This window comes from Zootoca vivipara, chromosome 7, assembly GCF_963506605.1.
Source record: "Zootoca vivipara chromosome 7, rZooViv1.1, whole genome shotgun sequence".
NCBI lineage: Eukaryota > Metazoa > Chordata > Lepidosauria > Squamata > Lacertidae > Zootoca > Zootoca vivipara.
This window is the reverse complement of record NC_083282.1, coordinates 36,178,768-36,202,017: the sequence shown is the minus strand read 5'-3', so window position 1 is coordinate 36,202,017 and position 23,250 is coordinate 36,178,768. Positions and strand designations below refer to the sequence as shown.

Here is a 23,250-nt window from a genome sequence, read left to right as displayed (position 1 = left end):
TTCGGCCCTCCACATGTTTTGGACTACAGTTCCCATCATCCCTGACCACTGGTCCTGTTAGCTAGGGATCATGGGAGTTGTAGGCCAAAACATCTGGAGGGCCGCAGTTTGGAGATGCCTGCTCTAGGGTCTATGGAGCATTCTTGTGCAAGAGAGGATTTTTGACCCCTTAAGTGGCAAGCCTACGCCTCCTTACCTGGCTGGGAGCAATTCCCAGCGAACTCAAAGGGGGCCACTTCCGAGTAAATGCACCTAGGATTGAACAGTGCATGCACTATTCAGCTAAGGGAACCGGTGTCAGAATATTACATTTCGGGAGAGACCCGTCCTGCGCCGTGCAGCAAATCTGCAGTCGCCCATTGACACCCCACCCCCGCGTGCCTCTTGCTCCTCCTCCCCTTCCATTCATCCCTGCAGAAAGGGCTCGCACTGCGCAGAGAGAGAGCGCTCCCCTCCTTTTCTCCTTCCTTCCTGCTGCCGCTGCGGTGTTTGGAAGGAGGCCTAGTCTGCTGGCAGCGCTTTCCCGGCCGGAGCGCGCACTGAAAGGAATTCCTGAAGCCGCGATTGGCCCAGCGCTGGCCTCCGTGAGAACGGACCTCCTCCCCGTGTGTGTGGCTCCTATGCAAATTGCAGCGATTGCGGAAATCAGCGGGCTGGGAAGCGGGGGAGGGGATGTCTGTCGAATCGATTGCAACTTCTGCAAAGTCTAACACAATCCAACGCACACAAGGCAAAGCCAGGGAGAGAGAGGGAGACACACACACACACAGAGAATCTGAGAACCCAGCCAACCCGACTTGGATCGCTTTCAAAAACAGAGAGGCTAGAGAGAGTCCATCACAAATCTTTTTAATTCGGAAGGTGTCATTTATTTATTTATTTATATTTATAAAAGCTTACTCCGCAGCTTGGTAATTAACTACCTTAAAAAATTCTTCCTGATTTTCAGTTGTTACAAGTTTAGTTTATTTATTTTTTATGGAAAAGAGCAACGTGTGAGAACTAATGATGAAGCCCATTGACTCGACCTTTTAAAGTTTCTCACGTACTCTTTATTTACATTGCAATGGTACGTGAACGCGTCTTCTTCAGCCTTTTATTTCCATGCTTTCAAAAACAGAAAAGAGAATGTGGTTGACGTGAGGTTTTAATGGCTATTGTATTGCAGGTGTTTGCTTTGTAACCTGTTTTAATTGCTGCAAAGTAAGGTTTAACGGACTGCGTTTGCCCGTGTGCGCACTATATACAGTACCAGATAAGAGGCAGAGTGGGTGGGTTTTGTGCGTGCACTAGACTCCCCCCCGCCCCCCCCCCAGCGATCTGAGAAAACCGCTGAGCTTGCTCGGTGTAACCCCCCCCCCCCCAAAAAAATCTGTACGTGCTCAGCTCTGTAAAAAGACGTCTGGGATCGGCAGCCAGCCCAACACAAAAGGAAGCGTCTAGACTAGGGATGTAACTGACAACCCCATTCTCTAATCAATGTAGCAAATGTCTTTGATGGACTAGAGCGCCATCCAATAAGAGAACAAGCTGGATGTTGTAATGTTCGAAATATTCAAAGTGGAAGGAGGTGGGAAAGAGCGAGTGGCGTTCGTTCGTCCCTCCTTCTTCTCTAAAGTTCTCTCTGCTCGGCGCAGTTGGTATCTGTCAAACCAGCACAGAGCTACAGTATATAATACATTTGGATTTTGCTGGGAGATCTGTAATAACAAAAACAAGTTTTCTCTCAGTGAAAGTGCATGCCGCGCGATCAGTTCTGCTTAACATTACATTCACTTTGTGCTCTGTGATTGAAACCCTTGAGCATTTCTGCAGCAACCTTGTCCCAAATTTATACTCTGCAGTCGATATTTCATATGAAGGAGAGGAGATGACACCAGTGAGTCTGTCCCCCCCCCCCCTTCTGACTGCACTGTTGTTTTTGTTTGTTTGCTATTTTATTCTGGTGTGTTCCGATCATCTCCTGGTTCGAACCAGTGTTACTCGCGACTGGGGGCATCCTCCTAAGATATAAAAGTGCTTTGGAGGAATCGAGGGTCCGCCCCCCCCCGTTAACCTGATTAGAGGTCCCACTGATTGCACGGGGATTTACTCCCAAGTAGGGATGATTATGATGGAAGTCTTCAAAGTGCTTTGGAGGACCCTGCCCTGTTGAATTCTTCTTTCTTCATGGTCTCTGCTGCAAACTATGCTTCTGTGCTTGACCGTTTGATGAATCCCTCGAACGTGTGTATGCACTACGTATTGGGTAGGCACGTCTGGAGTTTGTTTGCCCCCCCCCCAATTCATTTACTGGGACCAGTCAAAGATAAAACACTTCGAACTCTCGTTATTTATCTGAGCTGCAGTTTTAAGCACCCACTTGACTCGCGTTTAAATCAGTGGGACTGAGAAGTGCTGAACTCTGGATCTCATCCAGCGAGTGAAATTTGCTTATGTAGGGAACAGTGAGGAAGGATTGTGAGAATTGTAAGATCCGTGTGTGTGAGATAGAGCGTAAACGCGCGCATGGGTAGGTAGGTGGCATAATATATTCCCTCTCTTCTCTTTCCTCCTTCCTGCACTGAACTCGAGAGAATTGGGAGAGGTAGAACATGCTGGTTGGGAGCCAGGCTGGCTGTCTTTCTCTGGACCGGAGCTCTCAGTAGAAACCAAGTCCAACATAACCAACCACACACTTGCGCTCGAAATAGCCTCTGGCAGCCCTTTCCGGTGTAAAACCCTCGCCTTCAGCCATGCAGGAGGTCCTCTTGAGTCTTCTCTGGAAGAGAGCTGGCCAGGGCCAGGATATGGGCTTTCCGAAACGCTTCGGGAACTTCACTGCAGAGTCCTTAAGCCCGCTCTTTTAAAGCGGAAGTTTGGACGTCTTCGCCCCGGGCAATGGACGCCAACGGTGCCCCCAGTTTCTCAGCGGCCAGGGCGCTCGAGTAGGCAGATCTCGCTTTAAGAGCCAAGGCAGCGAAATCCCCACTAGAAAAGTAGCTGCGAGGAAACTACCCCGCTCTGACATTTTTTGCGGGGGGGGGGGAGACCACTCCCAATTGCTTTAAAGTAAAGAAAACGGCAATTGGGGGAGGGGAATGGCATGGAAAGTATCGATCATTAGTCGTGACTTCAGATGTCATTTGCCGGTTGTCGAGCGGTCCTCCAAAGCGACTCTGCTCCGGAGTAAGCTCCCGCTTTCGACCGGCGGAACTAACCCTGAGGAAGTGGTTTAAAGATCTCTCTTGCCTAAAAAGTTTTTAAATCATATTAATGCGATTTCCCGTTAAGTCTCTCCTTGATATATATTCAAGATGGTCCGTATAAGTGAACCCTCCGCGACGTAATTTATATATCTAAGAGGATTTCACCGAGGCTGGCGAGGTAAAAGTTTCTGCAAATAAAACATGGCAAATGCAATGCCGGGCAGCGTGCCAGGTAGAATATGGATAGGAGGAGGGCTCACGGCAGAAAGTCTCTTCACAGAGAGACATATACCATTTCACGGTAGCAGCAACAGCCTATAGCACTTTTCGAAGTTCCCCTTTTAAAGAGACAATGTTGGCTTCAGTCAGATCTTCGTCTGCAATGTTTTTAATGAAGCGGGATCCTCTAAGTGTATTTGACCGCCCCCCCCCCCGCCTCTCCCGCTTCTTGTTATATCTCTTTTTATACCCTCGGGACAACGGACTTCCCCTCCTCCCCTCTGTGGGGGAATCTTCCTGAGGAAACCTTTTCTGGGGCTTGAAGCAAGGTTTGCGCCTCTTTTGAGGAGGAAAACTTAAAGTTTATATTATATTCGTGGCTTGCCCAGCTACACACTCGTGTGTGTGTGTGTGTGTGTGTGTGTGTGTGTGTGTGTGTGTGTTTATGGGGGATCAAGAGGGCGCGCGCGGATGTGAGAGCATTTTTGTGTAGGCTTCTCAGGAGGGGGTGGGGAAGGCGAGGAGGGAGCGGATGTGCAAAGGCTCAGTGCCTGAACTTGGATGCAACGTCTGCCTAGAGGGCGCAAACAATCATCCCACGTCCAAAAGTCTTACGAAGGGCGCCAAAAGTTACTTAAGATAATATTCCTAACCACAAAGAGCTGGAAATCATACGGCAAAGCCGTCTGCCAGCGACGGCAGCGGAGCCAAGGGCCCGATCCTGCCTCGCTGACAAATTAGCCTTCCCCTGTCTGCTTTGTGAATTAAGGGAAATCATAAAGCATCTCCCTAAGCATTCATAGTGTGTGTGTGTGTGTGTGTAGTATGTATGTATGTATGTATGTATGTATGTATGTATGTATGTATGTATGTATGTATGTATGTATGTACAGTATGTTTATGGGATGAATACACACACAGAGAGAGGGAATTAATGTTTCATGGCACGTGAGACTGGGAAAAGGTGAAAAACATTAGTATATGTGTAAAATGCTTGTGTTCTCTGTTGCTAAAACATATCCTACAGACATTTGGGTCTTATAAAGTACCATTCCCAGCTAATTTGTCTGCCTAGTCATGCCACCATTCACGTTATTCGCACAACTATGCTGAAAAGTCAGGCAGGGCTATAAATCTGTGGCTAAAGCAGTGGTGCATTTACTGCCGTGTTCACATTCCGCTGTCAGTTTCAGGACAAACACCCCTTTCCCAGTGTTTGTAGCAGCATTGCTGTACATTTTGAACACCTTGTGCATGGTGGCAAATGTGGTGACTGGTTGGCCTAGCCTGGCTAAGTGTAGGCACATGCAGGACTATCTGACAACTGCTATGTGCTGAATTGGTTGTGGGAGCAGGCAGTATGCAAACAATATGTAGGGGGCACAAAGGAGGTCAAGGTATAACTGCCATTGGACCACCAGCTACTCTTGAGAGGGGCAGATGAGTAAAAAAAAGGAAAGACATAGCATGCTAGGGAACAAATTGAAAGTCATAAATCATAAGTAAGGTGTTTTTTTAAAAAAAAAATCAGTACTTTTGTCATTTCTCTTTCCTCAGTGTTTTAGCTTTTTGTAAGACTGTCAGCCAGAAAGTTCTGTCAAGGAAACTCGGAAAACTGAGAGATCCCAGCAAATGTTTAGTTGGGTGTGTTTCTATGTCATTATATAACTGACAGGTATTGGGCCATTCTTTTTATTCTTTTTTAAAAGGTATGAATGAAAACTGAAGGTAATTTTGCACTTAGCTTAGACATCTGCAATCCACAAATGATAATTTTAGTGAAGCACTCAATTTGGGAAAAGGAAGGGCCTCCAGGAGATAAAAGTGATATAGCGACTTAGGCCTACTCCCTTAATAGCCTTGGGCAATGTATTTTCCTGTAAAAAGTTCTTGCAGTATTTTAAAACATTCTTAAATTTGAAACACCTAGATCTCTGGTCCATATCAGAAGTCATGCATGCTAAATGTGGTATGTCTTGTGGTATTCTCTTCCTCTTTACGTGGTTTGGTTTGTTTGTTTTTTAAATTTATGAATGGTTGTGGATATGCAAGTGTCTGAAAGCTGCAGCATTTGGGGAAATGAAAGGAAGACCAGAGAGGATGCCACTTAGGAGACTGAAGAAAGACTAGAGAGAAAATGTAAGACTCAATAAAAGAAAAGTTGTCTGACTGGAAACTTTCCAAACCCCCAAAACCAAACCTTTCTTGTGCCAAAACAATGCATTATAAGATGAATAAAGGACAGAAGGCTCAATTCAAAGTTAAGCAACTTTAAGTAGTAACTTTATTGCTTGAGTGTTGCAGTGCAGTTTTGAAGCTGTGCATTATTAGTAAAATAAGCATCCTTGGCTATATAATGCCCCGAGTTTTGTTTTTGTAGACAACATTCATATGCCAAGAGCTAGAAAGTTCTGAACAAATGTGTTTGGCTCTGCTCTCAGCTGGTGATCATGCTCTCATACAAGGCAGTCCATACAAATATACTGTATCCACAATTATTAGAAGCTGCGCACTAATGCCTTATTAGCCCTCATATTTAAACAAAACAATGTAGAAAGCCCCACCTATTAGAGCTTTACTTGGGGCACGATTTCTGGAAAAACAATTTGCAAAGTTTCAAATCCACAGTGCGCTGCGACTTGTCTGCCAGCCCTTAGAAAAATGCTCTATCTCTGTATCTATATGCTTTCTATGGGTGCTGCTGCTACTGTAATATTTCGGAAAGCCTCTTTCCGCATGAGACGAATGGCTAAAGTTTAGTCCAAAGTCCTTAAGACGATCTCCTTGAAGGTCTTGTGGATGGGGGTGGGGAGAGAAGTGGGGGTGGGGGAGAGCGAGAGCGTTCGTGGAGGGGGAGGGGAGCGCGAAAGCGGCAGAAATATGGAAAAGTAGTTTTGTTTGCTTAAGCACATCCTGCAGAGCCTCTCGCCGCTCGGGAGCCCTGCCTGCAAACGGCTCCTGCTGCCTGCGCTACCCAGTAATGCACTGAGAGCCTGGGATCGGGAGGGCTGGCCGAGCAGTAGCACCGCAGCCCCCCTCCCCCGGGCAAGGCAGCGAACGAGCTGCTGCTGCTGCTGGCGGAGCGGTGCAGAGCGGAGCAGCAGCAGGAGCAGGAGGCGCGCGGGCAGGTTCCCGGGGAAGCTGGAGGGAGCCGGGCGCTGTCGAGAGGCTGCCCGGGCTGCGAGCGCGGGGGGAAGTGCGCGCTATGCCTTTAACGCCCGGGCACAGGAGACATGTCTAGCGTGTAGGCTAGGGAAACTCTAGGCGGGGTTAAAGTTCAGCTCATGGAGCTGATCAGCGCTGCTGGCTGCAGTTGAGCAGAGTTGGAAATGTGAAAGCAAGAAGCAGGCTCGGCTCTTCCCCCCTCTTTCTCTCTCTCTCTCTCTCTCTTCCTTCTCTCTCCCTCCCTCTCTCCCTCCCTCCCTTTCTCTCTCTCTCTCTCCCTCTCACTCACACACCTCCAAGCCACAACCCCCCCCGCAGCAACCATGTATTCTCCTCTCTGTCTTACCCAGGTAAGAAGCTTCTTCGGATTCATTGGGGGGGGGAAGGGGCTTCTCTGTCCGTCTATCCGCCCGTCTGTCTGTCTTGGCCGGGGGTTCGGGAGAGCCTGGCGGCGGGAGGGGGGCGCAGAGGGCGGGAAGGCGAAATCCCGCGGGCGGAAAGTAACTTTTCTTTCCCACTCGCTTGCATTCCTGCTCTTGCACGGCCATTTGTATCTACACATGGCTAATGGCGCCTCGTTATTAAGGGTTTAATTAATATTGGGGTGCGCAGACGTGTCTGCCGGAGGCAAGGGGGATCTGGCGGAGGCGGCGGCAGGGGGTCGCGCCGAAATCCCGGGTATGTGTGTTCGTGTGCGCGCGTTCGAGGACGATCTGCACGTGTTTCGCAGTAGTGCAACCCCATTACATGCTTGGTCATCTGAAATCAATACTCACTGTTTGTGCTTCCGAGGCGACGAATGCATGCAAATGGAGCAACACACGACACAGACACAGTTAGATGCTTTCTGTTTTGTTTTAAAGTGTAGCAATGAGTAGCTGCGTGCTGCATGCATCTCCCCCCCCCCCAATTGCTCGAGCTGCATTGCTTTACCTCCCCAAACTCCTCGCACACTTTTTGTTCAGCAGCCTCGAATTTGTGTGGTTGGTGCTTTTGCAGCGGCTCCCACGGTTTGAGTCCCAGGCGGAGACGTAGTGCCAGAGAGAGATGCATTGCACCTATGCCTAGGGCTCTGGCCCTTCCAGACATTGCACGGGGTTTTTGCACGGCTAGCTGGAATGTTTCAGGAACCCCCGGGCGTTTCTTAGCCGGAGCCCCGCGTTGCTGCTGCTCCAATTCCTGCTGCAGCGCCTCCTGCAGCGCCTGCCCTCCCGCTCCTCTCGTGCACCAAACCCAGCTCGGGATCCTCGGCGGGCACTGCAGCCCTTGCATGTCCCTGCCCAGCGATCCCAGCCCAGAGCTGCCTCCCCGGCTGCCTCCAATGCGCCTTGTCACTTGCTCGGGTGTCACGTTCGCCTGGGGTTCTTTACTTTGGGAAGTTGGGCTTGCAACGTCCTGCTTGGAGAAAGGGGAGGCGGGGAAGGCAGTTTCTTCTCGCATAAAGTTGCTCGATCCCTTTTGTTTGCAACGCAGCAGCTCTTAAGTTCTTCGTGGGCTGGCAATAATTTCGGACCTGATTCCCACCCTACCACCCCCATCTCGCACCCACCTCTCCAGATCCCCTTCCGATTACACTGCTCTGAATCGGAAGGGTTCTGTTCCTGACGCCTATGCAACACATGGGAAACTGCTCCCTGAGACTTCGGACAACTTTCCTTTCTAACCTCAAACACGATCCTACCCACCCCCGCGTGGTGTCTCTCTCCCCCCCCCCTCCAAAGAAAACTTTAAGGCTGCGCCAAATCTTCAGATAACAGTCACACATCCTATCTTCTTTCTCGGATTTATTTCCACAATTTAGAAACATTGCCCCAAGATGTAGTCATTGGGGCAATGTTTCTAAATTGTGGAATTTAGAATCTTGGTTGGAAGTTTGTTGCCTCCCAGTCTTACACAGTGAAAGTTTCTAGAGGATTTAGATAAAGTTCTTTCATTACCATTTCAAGACGTGTTTCTGGCACAGAGTGCTGCTACCCACCTTCAGTTAGCAGGATGTGATGATGATTTTGGGGTGAAACACTTGGGGACCCAAGCGTCCAATATTATTTCCTGCCTTTGTGTGGGTTTTGAAGTGCATGTGTGGGTTTCCTTTAAAAGAGGGCTTCACAGTGGATTTTGCAAGATGACCAAGTAAATGCTTAGGTGTGTATAACACTCGGTCACTGACAGAGCCTCGCTACCTAACCTATAATCCATGAACTTGCAACCAGAATTGCTACACAATGCAGCTTAACTAAGTTAACAACCTCAAAGTCGATTATAGGCAGATGCCACAAACATACCCTTTGGAATGCATTTGGAGCTTCTGTACATCGTCCAAAGACTAGATCTAGTGAAAAGTTTTGTCTTACTTCATGGAGAACTCAGACCAGTTATCCCCCCCCAAAAAAAAAACTTATTTACACAGGGTAGTACAGATCTCCCGCTCTTTAAAACATATGCACACACCTACCTCAAGCTGCCCACTCTCCCCCTCACCACTCACACACTCGTATGCATACTGTATGTGGGTACTCGGGTTTTTGTAGGCCCAACCATACAGCATGCATATTTCAGATAGTTATAGCACATATAAAAAGGAAATATTAACATAAGAGACATTCTACTGCAAAGCGCTCTGCATTCTCATTGCACTTTTGGAAATAGCATCTAGGTATTCAAAGGCGTCTTTATACAACCTACCAAGAGTGTTTCGAATATAGAGCCAGATCACATATAAACCATAAGCTATACTATTAGGAAAGGCTTAAGTAGTTGTATTAGCGTTTCAAAACCCTTGTCTCCTTTAAATTTGTCTAGTATGATTTAAAACATAATCATAAAGCACATATACCCGGCTAATGGAACTGGAAGACTAGGGCAAAGTAATTGTTAAAGGGTTATCTACTCCTTGCCCCCCTCCACACCACTATAGGTGATTTACCTACTTGCTGTTTATCAGACATTGTCCTGGTTTTGCATTAACAGCTCATCATAGATGTGCAGGCAAATATACGTTGGCTTATGGTTTATAGAAGTATTGATGCTTCAAGAGTTTATAGAGCTGACTAACTTTCAAACAGAGCAGCGCAAATGTGTTTCCAAAGATTGCTAGAATGTTGCATGCTTTTATTGGAAGAGGGGCTTAGATTCTTTTTCCGGTTGCCTATTCTCATTTATACACCAATTGTTTGGTTCTGTGAGCCAAACTTTAGTTGTGCAGTTGTGGCAATGTGCTTGTTGAAGCACAGTACTTATGAGCCGCAGAAAGGATTTATAAACTCACTTTTGTTATCTCCCCTTACCCAGCCCCGGCAAATAATAATGGAAGATGGATATGCTCTTTTTAAAGCAATCTTCCTTGTTCAAAATGCAACTTACTAAACTTTGAGAAGTTTTGGTTCTAATCCTAACTTAGGACAAGGACCCCATGACCACTTTTTGTATTGGCTACTTTTAATCTTTTAAAGTGATTATGCACACATACCTGGTCATTTCTTAAATTCACCAGGAAAACCTTGGTACCGTAATTGAACAAACCGTATTGTAACATAAAATATAAAGCTGTAATTCATCTCAGTTGTTGGATATATATTATTGCTCCTTTTCTAATATCTTCACAGTGAGATTTTGGAGGTTGTCTTTTTAAAAAGGATGTATTTGTACGTAAGGTAGAATTTTTTGAAAAAGCAGTAAACCTCCCATCTACAATCTCGACAAATCCTATTTGCTTAACAGTCCTTATATCAGCAGTGATGGACCTCTTCACTGTATCATTATTTCAAGGCCATTTGGTGGTTTCTGAAGCTTTTACATAAATCTTTTAGCTATTTTTTTACCTTTTTCAACCATGCGCTATTGACTCGGCTTTACAATAGAATAAAAGAAGTATAGTTGGGAAGGAGTTCAAGTTAGAGCCAGGAAGGACTGTGAGCTTATAAGGTTAGTTAATAAAATGTAGAAAACAGTTTTTAGGATAAAGCCAATAGCTGAAGTGGTCATTTATTTTGCAGTGAATTACTTTAGCAAATGTTTTATACAGCATACAAATGTTTTATACAGCATATTCTAAACTGTGTCTCTGTGTGCGTGTGGAGGCCTCGGTGTGTTGTATCCTGCGTAATAGTTTACTTTGCTCTTAGTGGCAGCCTCTATTAGTGATACATTTGGTTTGTGGTTGTTTTTTTTTAAAGTTCATTTTTGAAAATGCAAATAAGCATTCTGCCTTTGATCTACTGCTATTGAAACTGCTATTATCCTAATATGTCTTTTGTACTTTGTTGAAATATAACGCAGGGTTGTTTCAAGGGAGTGTCAGAAATCATCATTTTGTGAAATGTCTATTTTGTATATTAGACCCAGCTAAACATTCATGCAAATGTCTATCCCTTTCATTCTCAGCAATATGTTTTGGCCCCTTTTTGTACTTTCTAAGAATCTTTTCTACTGAAATAAGTAACATTTTGTCATTTGTCTGTTATCTTTTAGATACAGTATACAGCAATTAACCATTTGCGGACCAGAGAGGCCCACAGTTTTTAGAATCATTTGGGCGTTTTTTCTTTTTTTCACACCTGTATTTGATTGAGTAGAAAAGAGACCTTTTAAAGCATCAAATAGAGATGCTTCTTTTTTAAAAAGAATATGAAATTATTTTGGTAACAATTATAGTAACACATTTCATAAATTCAGGAATTACACGAAAAAACAAGTTGCCAACTTCTTTGCTACATAAGTATGTGTACTTTTATGCGTAGGAGAAAGTCCATGTTTACAAAAACATATGTTGACAGTGATAGCACCTCTTCCAAATGCATGCCAGTTTCAGTAGGAGAAATAATCACATTTCACAGCTGTGTGTTTACAGGATCATATATTTAAATAGCATATGCTATTCTATAGGTACTTCCATAACTAATTGCATGCAAAGAAATAATATACATAATGATTATAATACATTTCCAATGACCTGTATGGCCTTTGCAGCATTTGCAGTGTGCACACCTTTATTTAAAAGTTTGATCCATGACCTCTCTTTCAATATGTTCATTGACAGAGAAACGTTTAAATGTCTTTTTCTATTTTTATAAAAGGGCAAATTAAAGAAATATGTATAATGTCAATGATTTATTATCCACATTTTATTACACTGTACAAATCTAGGTGTTTTATTTAATAGCTTTCTGGATTTGTAAACAAACTTCCTAGCTTCCAGGGTTCTTTTTTATCATTTAAACAAACAAGTAAAAGAGAATTGTACTCGCGATGTGTTATATACTGTTTTCGTTTTCGTATATAAAGATCGGAGAAACCTTTCAGAATTCCACATTTTGAGGATTTTATTGCATAGGTTTAGAAAATGTGATAGCATTTTATGTTTCCTTACTATTAAAATAATCATATATTTGATTCTATTTACATAATCCTAATTTGAAATCATATTCCATTACAGGTCGATACTTTAAAATACATTTTAGGAAAAGTTTGTACTGTTCATCAGGTTTGACATACCAGTACTAATTGGCATCCAGATGTTTAGGTTTTGCCAAAGTGCAAAGAAATATATCCCTGCTTTGAGTTGGGATTAAGATCACCAAAAAACTTATTGCCAACCTCAGGTTACTGATTCTGCACCTGTCTATTGACTTAAAGGAAACTATTGTAAAGTCAGTGGTTTCAGGCTTATACCCTTACATCCTGATCCGAAGTACATTTGTTTAGAAGTCCATCCCATGGATTTTAGGAGGACTTATTTCTGAGCAAATGTGATTAGGATTGGCATGCCAGGATGTTTTCAGCACTTGTGTTTAAGCGGTTTTGCCTTATTTTTTTTTTCTGAATGAGGCCTGGTGACTACAGAAAATTGGGTTATTGGATATGTTTATGATTTTACCTGGTGTATCCACTACAATGATTTAGTCCTCCCTGTGTTCTGATGACTTAAAATTGCCTGCTTGTAAGTTACGGTGACTATTAGTGAAACAAACAAAGCCTTTGTGATGCTAATTATTCCTTCTTATAATTTTTCATTTTAATTCCTTCCAGGATGAATTCCATCCCTTCATTGAAGCACTTCTACCCCACGTCCGAGCATTTGCATACACATGGTTCAACCTACAAGCTCGAAAGCGGAAATACTTTAAAAAACACGAGAAACGCATGTCAAAAGAAGAGGAAAGAGCTGTGAAGGATGAATTGCTAAGTGAAAAACCTGAGGTCAAACAAAAATGGGCGTCCAGACTTCTGGCAAAACTACGGAAAGACATCAGGCCTGAGTATCGGGAGGATTTTGTTCTAACTGTCACGGGGAAAAAACCTCCATGTTGCGTTCTTTCCAATCCAGACCAGAAGGGCAAGATGAGAAGAATTGACTGCTTACGCCAGGCAGATAAGGTCTGGAGGTTGGACCTTGTTATGGTGATTTTATTTAAAGGTATTCCGCTTGAAAGTACTGATGGCGAACGCCTTGTAAAGTCCCCACAGTGCTCAAATCCTGGGCTGTGCGTACAGCCGCATCATATAGGGGTTTCTGTTAAGGAACTCGATTTATATTTGGCATACTTTGTGCACGCAGCAGGTAAGTGCCTTTATCCCAAGTTGTTCAACTTTTAATGACTTTTTGAACCAAACGATTAGGCTAATCGGGGCTTGCATCCACCATGCTGGTTGGCAGTGTGGCTGTGATAGTTTTTGAAGTTTAACCAGTAGTGCAAAGGATCTAAACATCCTGTGTTGTATTGGAAAGCTATTAATAAAAGGTGATCGCAAAAACATAAGGTTTTTTTTTTTTACATTGTAACCTAACATTCTGCCTTTTGGAAGCTTTTTCATAAGTACGGAACTGTAGTAGGAAGATGGAGACTGTATGTACAAAATATTTCTAGGCCTGGTTTAAGATTGGAAATGAGGGTGCTGTGTATTTTTGAGTGATTATTTTGCTCAACATGTTCAAAGTTCACTATTTTGTGAGGAAATCAGCAATAAATATAAAAAACTTACAAGCCCAATCTATAATACAGTATGGTTAAATATGGCCGCATTAAGAAAAAACACTGAGCACGCAGTGATGACTCCTCACAGATACACAAACTGTCGATTTTAATTGCCATGGGTAAGAAAACACCTGCCTAATGAAAGAGAAAAAACAAAAAGTTCCTGGTAACCTCTGCCTGTGGGTAGAATATTATTGCTTTTAAAGGATGGGTTGCTAGTTTAACACGTGAGATTCAGGAAAATGGATCATGCATTGTTTGCAACTGTACTTCTGGCTGTGACTATCATATACCTGCCCCTAGTAACAGATAAGTGCTGTTACTGATCAAGACAGTGTGCATTTTCCCATAACCTTGTTATAGTCAAATTCATAGTTTCTCAGTAATTAGGCCTAGCAGTTTCAAAGCAAGCCACTTATCTCTCTGTTACTCAGACATTTCAATATTTCAGTTTGGATCAGATTGGAGAGGAAATTTAATAAGCTTAACAGTTTTAATTTGATCTAGCATTTTTAGGTGCTAGGTACATTGGTGGCTGTTGAATGGTCTTATGGAAAATGGTAATTGGTCTTTGTTGTGTGACATCTTGTCATTGAAATGTTGTTGAAATCATTGGCATGTATGATTATGAAGAGGTTTTGTGCTTTTCTCCTAGAAAGGATGGCTTCCTTTAAGTTTGCAGATGTACGTGATTCTGTTATTTGCATTGTGTACTTACGCTGAATGACGTGTCCAAAAATTTTGGTGAAGATGCGATCTGTTTCTGAAGTGTTGTGGTGTGGATGCTTTCTCATTTAGTTTTTTAAAGAATAAATACCAGTGCTCAGTTTCATCATTAAGAACTGCCTATGATAGACTGTAGATCCAACTTCATTGTAGGATTTTCTGTGAGACTTTATGGAAAGCTGATGAATCAGTTAAAGATTTAAAATATGGATGCTTTCATTAAAAATGTTTGGTGCTAACAGCATGTTGCAAACTGTCTTCATACATCTGTTGACTCAGGGCATGCATTGTAGATTGATTTTTAAAATAATCCATGGCAATTAATTTAAAGTAGTTGTTATATTGATTACAAATACTCATAGTATCACCTTAACAAAGTTACTGTTATACATAAATGCAATCAGGCATAATATAATAACTTGCTTCCATTATGGAATATATATCTGGCAATATTCTGTGGTACGGTTGTGTTGCTATGCTAACAATAGAGCCTAGTAAATCTGGTAATGAGCACCTTTGTGAGCTTTGACTCTCTTTTTTTAAGCATGCCAATGGCCATTGTAATTGCATTTTCATTTATAGGTAACCTGCTTTGGGGGGAGTATTCGTGTTTGCAGGTCCTTATAAAATGTATTTTTAAAATATATCTTAACTTACTTTTTCCGCAGGTGTAATATATCACACTCTTTTTCAGTTCGTTTGTGTTGTAGAAAATATTTCAATGATGCTATGTATTTGAGAACGTACCGGTAGTTACAATTTGCATTATGATTGGACAACCTTCATTGGGGGTAATGGTTGTAGTTTCTTTCTTTTTCGTGCTGATGTATCCCAGACTCCTTTGTTAAACCTGAACGTTGGCCAAGTTAATAGTGATTGGCTCTTGCAGAGCTGCAGTAATGGCAACTTGTACTGTACATGCAACAAGAGCATTTCAGAACAAAATCTTAAAGGCCCTTTGTCTTCAGATCAACCTGATTTGCTTTAAAAGATTTACTGGCCTTATAGTTATGCTGCAATAGTTGCCAATAAAACTGTATAAAATAATAGGTTGATCAACGTATATACAGCTGAGCTGAGGAGCGTCTTCTATAACCCCAAAGGTCTGCAAACAGAAAATGTTTCTTTCCACTTAAAAGTTTTGAGAAGTTGCCAGTGTTGGCAAGAGGTTCAGACTCCAAAACATGCTTTCAGATATTTGCCAAAACCATTGTGGCCTTTTCACTCAGAGTGCTATTATTTCATGTACTGTTCCAAGATACTTTAATTCCTGATGATTTCTGCAGTATGATATCCCTTTCCTTCTTAAATACGTATTTATAACAATTGTGCGGGGGACTCTTTTCCTCCTTCTTCTTTGTCCCCTCCTTGTGCCAGGACATAGTCATTTGCAAGAAAATCATCTGCTCAAATCTAAACAATGCTCCTGCTTGCGAAGTAAGTCTGAGCCACAAAAACAAATTAGTTTCCTAAGGAAATCATGTAGAAACAGGGATGTAAAATTTGACAACTATGTGAACTAGCTTGCAAAGATTGAAAGAAAACTGTGAATAAAAGAATTTATGAGCAAAGAGGTGGCTAAAGTACACTGAAATTAAAACATTGGTTTCAATTTGGAGTTTTAGGGTTTTGTTTTAAGGCCATCAAAATACAGTAGTGCTACCTTTAACTTTGGATTGCTTTTCCCCTCTCAGTTCTCCAGCCCATGTATCAAATGACAACTTGGAAACTGTTGTGACAAACAGTATTCTTTGTGGGAGTATAATACCAAAGTAAATTTATGACCAGCCCCTTACCAGATGATCTGTATCAGAATCTGCAATATACTTGGCACGTGGCAGGGTCACCATTTAAGTTGTTAGGGTCATAACCTTCGCCACCAGGCATTTGACCTTTGAGATAAAGTTAACCTTTGTTCATTAGTAGGCACTCAAGCGAGAACTTCCTTGTTTTTTACTGCAGCAGAGCAACTTCAGCTAACATGAGCACATTGTAAAAGGGGATTCTAAGCTTAAGCACTGGGTTCTGTGAGAGGTTAAATATTTTTCTGTTGGTTTTTTTGAGGGTATTTTAAATGGACAAAGCTAGCTTGTGTTTTGTCAGCCGCATACAATAGCTGATGTTTTTGACCATTATCTGTTTTAGGCATGGTTTCTTTTAACAGCACAAGCCTATGCATGTTTACTCAGAAGTAAGTCCCACAATCTTACTCTCTAGCAAGTACATGTATATAAGGTTTGCAGCCTAAACATAGCAAATGCTTTGAACTCACTCTCTCTCTCTCATTCTCTCTCTCTCTCTCTCTCTCTCTCTCTCTCTCTCTCTCTCTCTCTCTGTCTCTCTCTCTCTCTCTCTCTCTCTCTCTCTGTGTGTGTGTGTGTGTGTGTGTGTGTTTAAAAATGCTGAATTAAAATTAAAAATCTGACCAAGATATATTAATTGAATTAGACCTTTTCCTATAGATTGTAATGCTATTAAGAACTGAATCCAAAGTCATGGCAAGGCTGATTTTGCTTTGGTAGCTGTGAAAATGTGTTTAGTTCTGGAGATAAGTGATAGTGTAATATAAAGAGCACATTTTTTCATCTATAATAAACCAATATTGTATATTATTTTGGAGGGTGGTAATGCTCCCATTGTTCGGTCCCAGTTCCTGCCAACCTAGCAGTTTGAAAGCACCTCAAAGTGCAAGTTGATAAATAGGTACCGCTACAGCGGGAAGGTAAACGACGTTTCCATGTGCTGCTCTGGTTTGCCAGAAGCGGCTTTGTCATGCTGGCCACATGACCTCGAAGCTGTACGCCGGCTCCCTCGGCCAATAATGCGAGATGAGCGCCAGAGTCGGTCACGACTGGACCTAATGGTCAGGGGTCCCTTTACCTTTAATATTTACCCCATAGCTGGTAAAGATGTACCATGTGAGTTAGTCAGTCATGAAGCATAGTGAGATACCTTTGCAAAATTTTGGGCACCTTTGTTCTAAATCTGAAAGGTACATTGTATACTTCTAGTACAATTGATTGTTATTGCAATCATCCTGCAATACAGAACATTTGGTATTTATCAATAATGTGAAAGCTGTTGTAATAATTTTGAACACTTCAAACAGAGCTGGCACAAGATGTTGTAACCCTTGATATCTTCCTACAAAAAGTATATATTTTCCATATAAAGTATTTCTGATCACACCACATTATTCCATATGACTGTGACAGTGTGTACTTTATTCTAATTATGTAGCCTTAAAAACGTTCTTTTTAAAAATTCAATGTTTATTTCATTTAAATCAAAGGAAAAGAAACTCCGTCTCTTAGGTATGATTTGCTTTCATTTGTTTGTGACTGCTGTTGTCATTCTTTCATATGGCTGTACAGTTAGGCATGATTTGCTGATTAACCAGATGGCCATAGTAACAGATTGAGAACCTGCTCCCTATTACTAAAAAGCAAGTGTAAGATCACAAAGGTTTTTAGTTAGAACGGTATGTATTGGGTAAAACAAGACTCACTAAAAAGAATTTCATATTCCATTCTAAACCTAATCTACAGTTTTAGGGTAATCCTGTGCATGTCTACTCAGAAAAAAGTGGGTTTAAGTTCAACAAGATTTATCCCCAGATCATTGTGTGAAGTTGCAGCCTAGGTGTGCCGACTTCTCAGTATGTAACCCTATTTCATAGAGAACTTAACTTACACTTCATCATCAAGTGCATTGGATCCTCAATAATGGAACCTTGAATATGTAGCTCTCTTTACCAAGATACACTGTTTCCCCAGTGGAACTCCTATCTAGCGTTACCCTTCATAAACATCACTTGCTTTGATGCAATATCTTAATTTAGATGTATTCTGGGCGGTCAAAACTTCATTTCATGTTGAGCATGTGTACAGCTCTGTTCTCTGCATAGCTGGAGAGAGTTCCATTTGTGAAATAAGGTTGTGTACCTAGAGCAGGTGGGGGAAGCCTTCAGCCCTTCAGAGATCATTGAACCATGTGCCACTGGCCAAGCTTGCTGGGGCTGATGAGAACAGTGGTTCAGCAGCCTCTGTAGTGCCAAAGTTCCTCACATCTGACCTTGAGCACTCTTCATTATTGCAGAAAGTGCAACAGCCCTTGGGTAGGTATCTGCGTGCCACTACACAGCAGCACTTCATGAATGCTGAATGCATCAGATCAGGGAGTATAGCAATGTATATCAATGCATCAGATTAGGGTGATCAAGTACTAGTTGTGCTTGAGTGTGTGCTTAAGCCTCATTGATTTAATCAGGACTGCAGTACACAACTTTTTCTGAGTTATTCTGGACTTGTATGCATGTTCCACAGCATAAGAATATATTAAATGTATTTTTTCCTTTTATAAAGCTAGCTCCTGTCTGCCTTAGTTAAACTTACACAAAACCAAGATGCTAAGTCCATGTAGTGTGTTGCTACTGTTGCAAGATGCTCTTTTGCTGTCCCTTGTTCCCCTATTTGTGAGAAGTTTCAGTTTCTTATTTCTGCTGGTGGGAAAGGGCATGCAGACCCCAGCCAGCGTAGCAGTTCATGAGAGAAGAGAGTTGCATTGATGGTTTGATATGGGAGAATCTTCCCTCAAAAGAAATTTTAAGGGTATCTTGTCCCTTCAGAGATTGTTATCTGGCATCTTGAGAATTGGAAACAGCTGTAGGGGCAAAACAATAGCAGAGTTGTCCAGTGTATTAACACTTCAATATCTCTTGATTATTATCATCCTCCCGCCTTCCGAGATCTTTGTGCTGCACTATGCAACTGAGGTGCTTGCATCTATCTCTTCTCCAGTCATACTGCTGAAGCTCTTTCTGCTGGTGCAAATGTTCTTTGGGAGTCACTGTTTTATGATTCACTGAAGCAAGGGATCCCTGTTTTTATAACCCCGCCATGGATTCCAGTGTTCTCTGTGTCCAGTTGCCAGATCCAGCCCTCGACTTTGATGTGACAGCCAACTATGTCTCCAACCATAACTGGTGAAGAACTTACATTGCACTCTCAGACCCATCTGAGAATAACTGCTTTGCAGTACAGTGAAATGCAGTACTATTCATTGGAATTTTCTGTTTCGGTCAGTGGAGGAGTAGTTTGTATTGCTGGCTGTAACAGACTGTGGTTGACAGAAGCAGGATTTAGATGGGGACAACTGCATTCCCCTGCTGCTGTAATTGAGATGGTAAGCATCCATGCTAATTTCAACCTAACGGTAGTGGAACTTATGAGTGTTTGCTATATCATGAACTGCTGGCACGAGTTCAGTCATGTGGCTAAGCTTTCTCCAAAACAGAAACAAATAAAGCAGAGCAGCATATAGCCTTTTAATGTTTCTTAGAATACTTCCAGGTGTTTTCAGGAAAGAAGTATCGCATGATTTAAATGCTGTTTCCTGTATCCTGAAATAGCAGATGTACCCAATCAGTAAGAAAAAAGAGCTCCTAGTATAAATGTGAAGAGAAGTATTTGAGTGGAGTCCATGGCATTTATAGCCATGAGGCTAGCTTAATAGTATGAAAACTGCCCAATATTGCTGGCCAGGCCTAACTTGTCTTAAGTTACTGTACTTTTTATATTTCCTTTCTTTTCCACCCAGTGATGAATAGCATTAATTTAAATCTATTTAAGGCGAGTGTGGGAGAAACCACAATCTTTGTTGTGGTCAGTGGTGTACACAGCAGGGCTGGATGTTTCACTTGATTGAGGCTTGAAAGCTGACTGCAGAAGACCTAAAACATCATGTCAGCTTTTTCCAAGTCTTGCAAAAGAAGCAGTGTAAACTCAAATATTCTGCACTGTCAATAACCATTATTATGATGGCTACCTACTGTCCCTTCAGACCCCTCCCAATTTAAATGTAAAAGACAGCAACAGCAACAAAAGCAACCCAAGTCAGTTTCTGTGAAAGCAGCCACTCTACAGTTTAAAAGATCCCATAGTCAAACTAAATAAAATTAATGTAACCAGCCTGTAATCTAAAGCAGTACTTGTGGAGACACGCTGTCCTTCCTTCAAGGTCTAGGAGTGAAATGTTCACTACTGTATAAAGGTTAAGGTAAAGGGACCCGCGGACGACTCTGGGGTTGCGGCACTGATCTCGCTTTACTGACCGAGGGAGCCGGCGTACAGCTTTCGGGTCATGTGGCCCATCACAAATACCAACTGATTTTAGGGTTTTGGCCAAAGTTTAGGAGAATAGTCCTAAACTTTGCCTTACCAATGAGTTATTTACTATCCTCAAGGAATTGTTGCTCAGACATGAACTATAACTGAGGCTCCGTTGGATAATCAGAAATAGATTTGTGCATTGGCAAAGGAGAGTAATAGCTTGATATTATAAAGCTGTTTCAATTGCTCTGTTACAGATTGAAACGTAGTACAGATTTATCAAAGTTTTCCCCAAAGCCTATTGTAGCTCGGTGAAGACGGATCAGGTCTGTGTTCCAGGTCCTGTTCAAGCTAATAGCATGCTATGCACGAGGTCTGCAATGCCTCTATTCATCCTGCCCCAAACATTGCAGTGCAGCAATCAGCATTGCTTCAGTTGCAGGGAAAACCCGGTAGTTCAAGGCAAGTTGCTGCTCTTCTGCTGTTCCTGGGACCTTTAAGTGTGGTCCTGTGAAGTGCTGTCAAGCATTGGGCCAGTATTAGGCTATGCAGCTATCATCTTACATCAGCCTTTCTAGGATTAATACAGTGGTACCTCGGGTTACAAACACTTCGGGTTACAAACTCTGCTAACCCGGAAGTAGTACCTTGGGTTAAGAACTTTGCCCCAGGATGAGAATAGAAATCGCGCGCCAGCGGCATGGCAGCAGCGGGAGGCCCCATTAGCTAAAGTGGTACCTCAGGTTAATAACGGTTTCAGGTTAAGAATAGACCTCCGGAACGAATTAAGTTCGTAACCAGAGGTACCACTGTAGTATCTTTCTGGCAGTGAGTGTCACAGTGGGGTTTGGTAGAGAGTGGTGCCATAGTCTCATTATCTGGTGTTGTTTACCAATTCTGATGTGAAAAATGACAAGGCTGTCTCAGGCTACAGAGGTGAATGATGAGATGGGAGCAATATTCTTTTGCCTTTAACTAGAGGGCTTTTGTTGAAGTAGACGAGCATACTGAAGCAAGCATACTGAAGCAAAGTCCAGACAAGATGGAAGTGATTATGGTGGGTAGCCTGTGTGATCTGGAATAGGTGAGTCTGCCTTTTCTAATGGGATTTCGTTGTCACTAATAAAGAAGGTTATAGCCTAGGAGTACTCTTGGATCTGGCTTTCTTCCTAGAAGCACAGGTGGCAATCTTGGACAGAAATGCTTTTTATCAGTTTCATTTGATACTCCAGCTGTGCCAGTTCCTGTGGAAAGAGGACTGAGCAATAAACATCCATGTCTTTGGAAACTAGAGGATTGAGTATTGCAATATCTTCAGTGACTGTCTTTGTCTGAGGTTCTCTTCTGGGATGCTCTCACCTTCTGAGAAGCACTGGCTGCTTACTCTTTAGGTCATGGTACTCCATCTGTGGAATGTCCTCCCCAAGGAAGCTTTCCTGGCACTTAGTATACTATCTTTTCATTGCAGGTGAAACACATTTTTGTTCAACAGACTTTTTAGATCCTTCTAGACCTTTTGAGGCAACGTAAGTTTAATAGATCTCTCCTGGATTAGAGCGTGTTGGTTAGAGTTGGTTAGAGTGTGGTGTCAATAATACCAAGGACACAGGTTTGATCTCCGTATGGGACAGCTACATATTTCTGCATTGCAGGGTGTTGGACTAGCTGATCCTAAAGGTCCCTTCCAATTCTACAATTCCATGATTCTATGATCTGGTATTTTTTTATTTTTAGTTCCCCCTCCACTATTTATTTTTAATCAAGAAATGGTGTTGTTTTCAACTGTTAGTAAGCTGCTTTGAAGTCAATGGATTAAATAATGATAGACACTAATAAATGCAGTAAGAAAATGCTCAACATGGGTCTTCCCATGAAGATTGGCATCTCATGTAGATTCGTAATAAATATAGTAGTCTGTTTCTTTATGACCTCATTGATGTGATCTATAATGTGATCTGCAACACAACATTGCCGTGTATCCTCATCTGCTAAGAAGAGTTCTCCTTTTCAGTGTTCCAGATGACCTGAAATCTTGTAGTGTTCATGTATCGGAATGCGTGGTGCTCTAGGTACATGTGATAAAGGACTCCTCATCCCCCAAGATCTGCTGGGAAACTCTACATTTGAGCATTTTCTTGCTTTCAAGAGCAGCATGGTTTTGCAGTGGGAACAGGAAATGTCATCCACTTTGCTTTCCTTTCTCCTGAAAGATCCCTGTATACTGCTGGGAGGAGAGAGTGGGTTTTTTAACCTCATCACATATACTGTAATCTCTCTTCCAGAATGCATACAATAAACTGTTAGGTGTTCAAGGAGCTCAATTCACTTTCTCCCTATGCACCCCCATTTCTCTATTGTTTTTGTTTTCAACTAGCACTCTAACATTGTGTCTCAATTGCTGTCAGCCATAGACTAGATTGATAGATCCACACAGCCTGACTTGTAATTCCTTTAGACCAGTCTACCTCAGCCTAGTGTCATTCCCAGATGTGTTGGATTACCATTCAGATCATACAGTCATGAATTGTGGTCCAAAACATCTAGACAGCTTGTGACAAACTGCTTTAGACCACTCTCTGCCTTCAGCTCTCTCACCTGCTCACAACACTCTGTAAACCTAGAAGCTCACAGGGTCCCTATTAAGCTCTTTTGAGGTTTTGTAAGAAGTTGCTTTCTCTTAATTTACATTAATTTATATCTTTGCATACCTATGGAGTGTCTGTATATGTTGAAACTGCTGCTTTGTTTTTTGTTGAGTCAATTTTAGTCCAAATCAATTGGTACCCAAACTCCTCATTATTGTCAGAGGGAAGGATCGGGATTGAATCCAAATAACTATGATTGGGTGTAGAAAATGTTTTAGTGTCACTC

General features: G+C 42.4%; 1 protein-coding gene across 8 annotated transcripts in view; it reads left to right on the top strand.

Moving 5' to 3' along the window:
- Nucleotides 1-941: 941 nt before the first annotated feature.
- The window catches only part of NFIA (nuclear factor I A), a 282,624-nt gene continuing 260,315 nt past the window's right edge, over nucleotides 942-23,250 (top strand). For 2 of the 8 annotated variants that reach the window (XM_035123744.2, XM_035123741.2), the window contains exons 1-2: nucleotides 6,427-6,922; nucleotides 12,597-13,128. In XM_035123744.2, the coding sequence (XP_034979635.1) occupies nucleotides 6,896-6,922; nucleotides 12,597-13,128 (559 nt within the window). In that variant the 5' untranslated portion in view covers nucleotides 6,427-6,895. Of the gene's footprint in view, nucleotides 1,070-6,423; nucleotides 6,923-12,596; nucleotides 13,129-23,250 lie in introns of those variants that run through there. The other 6 variants (XM_035123739.2, XM_060276862.1, XM_035123743.2 and 3 more) reach the window with 6 other exon arrangements.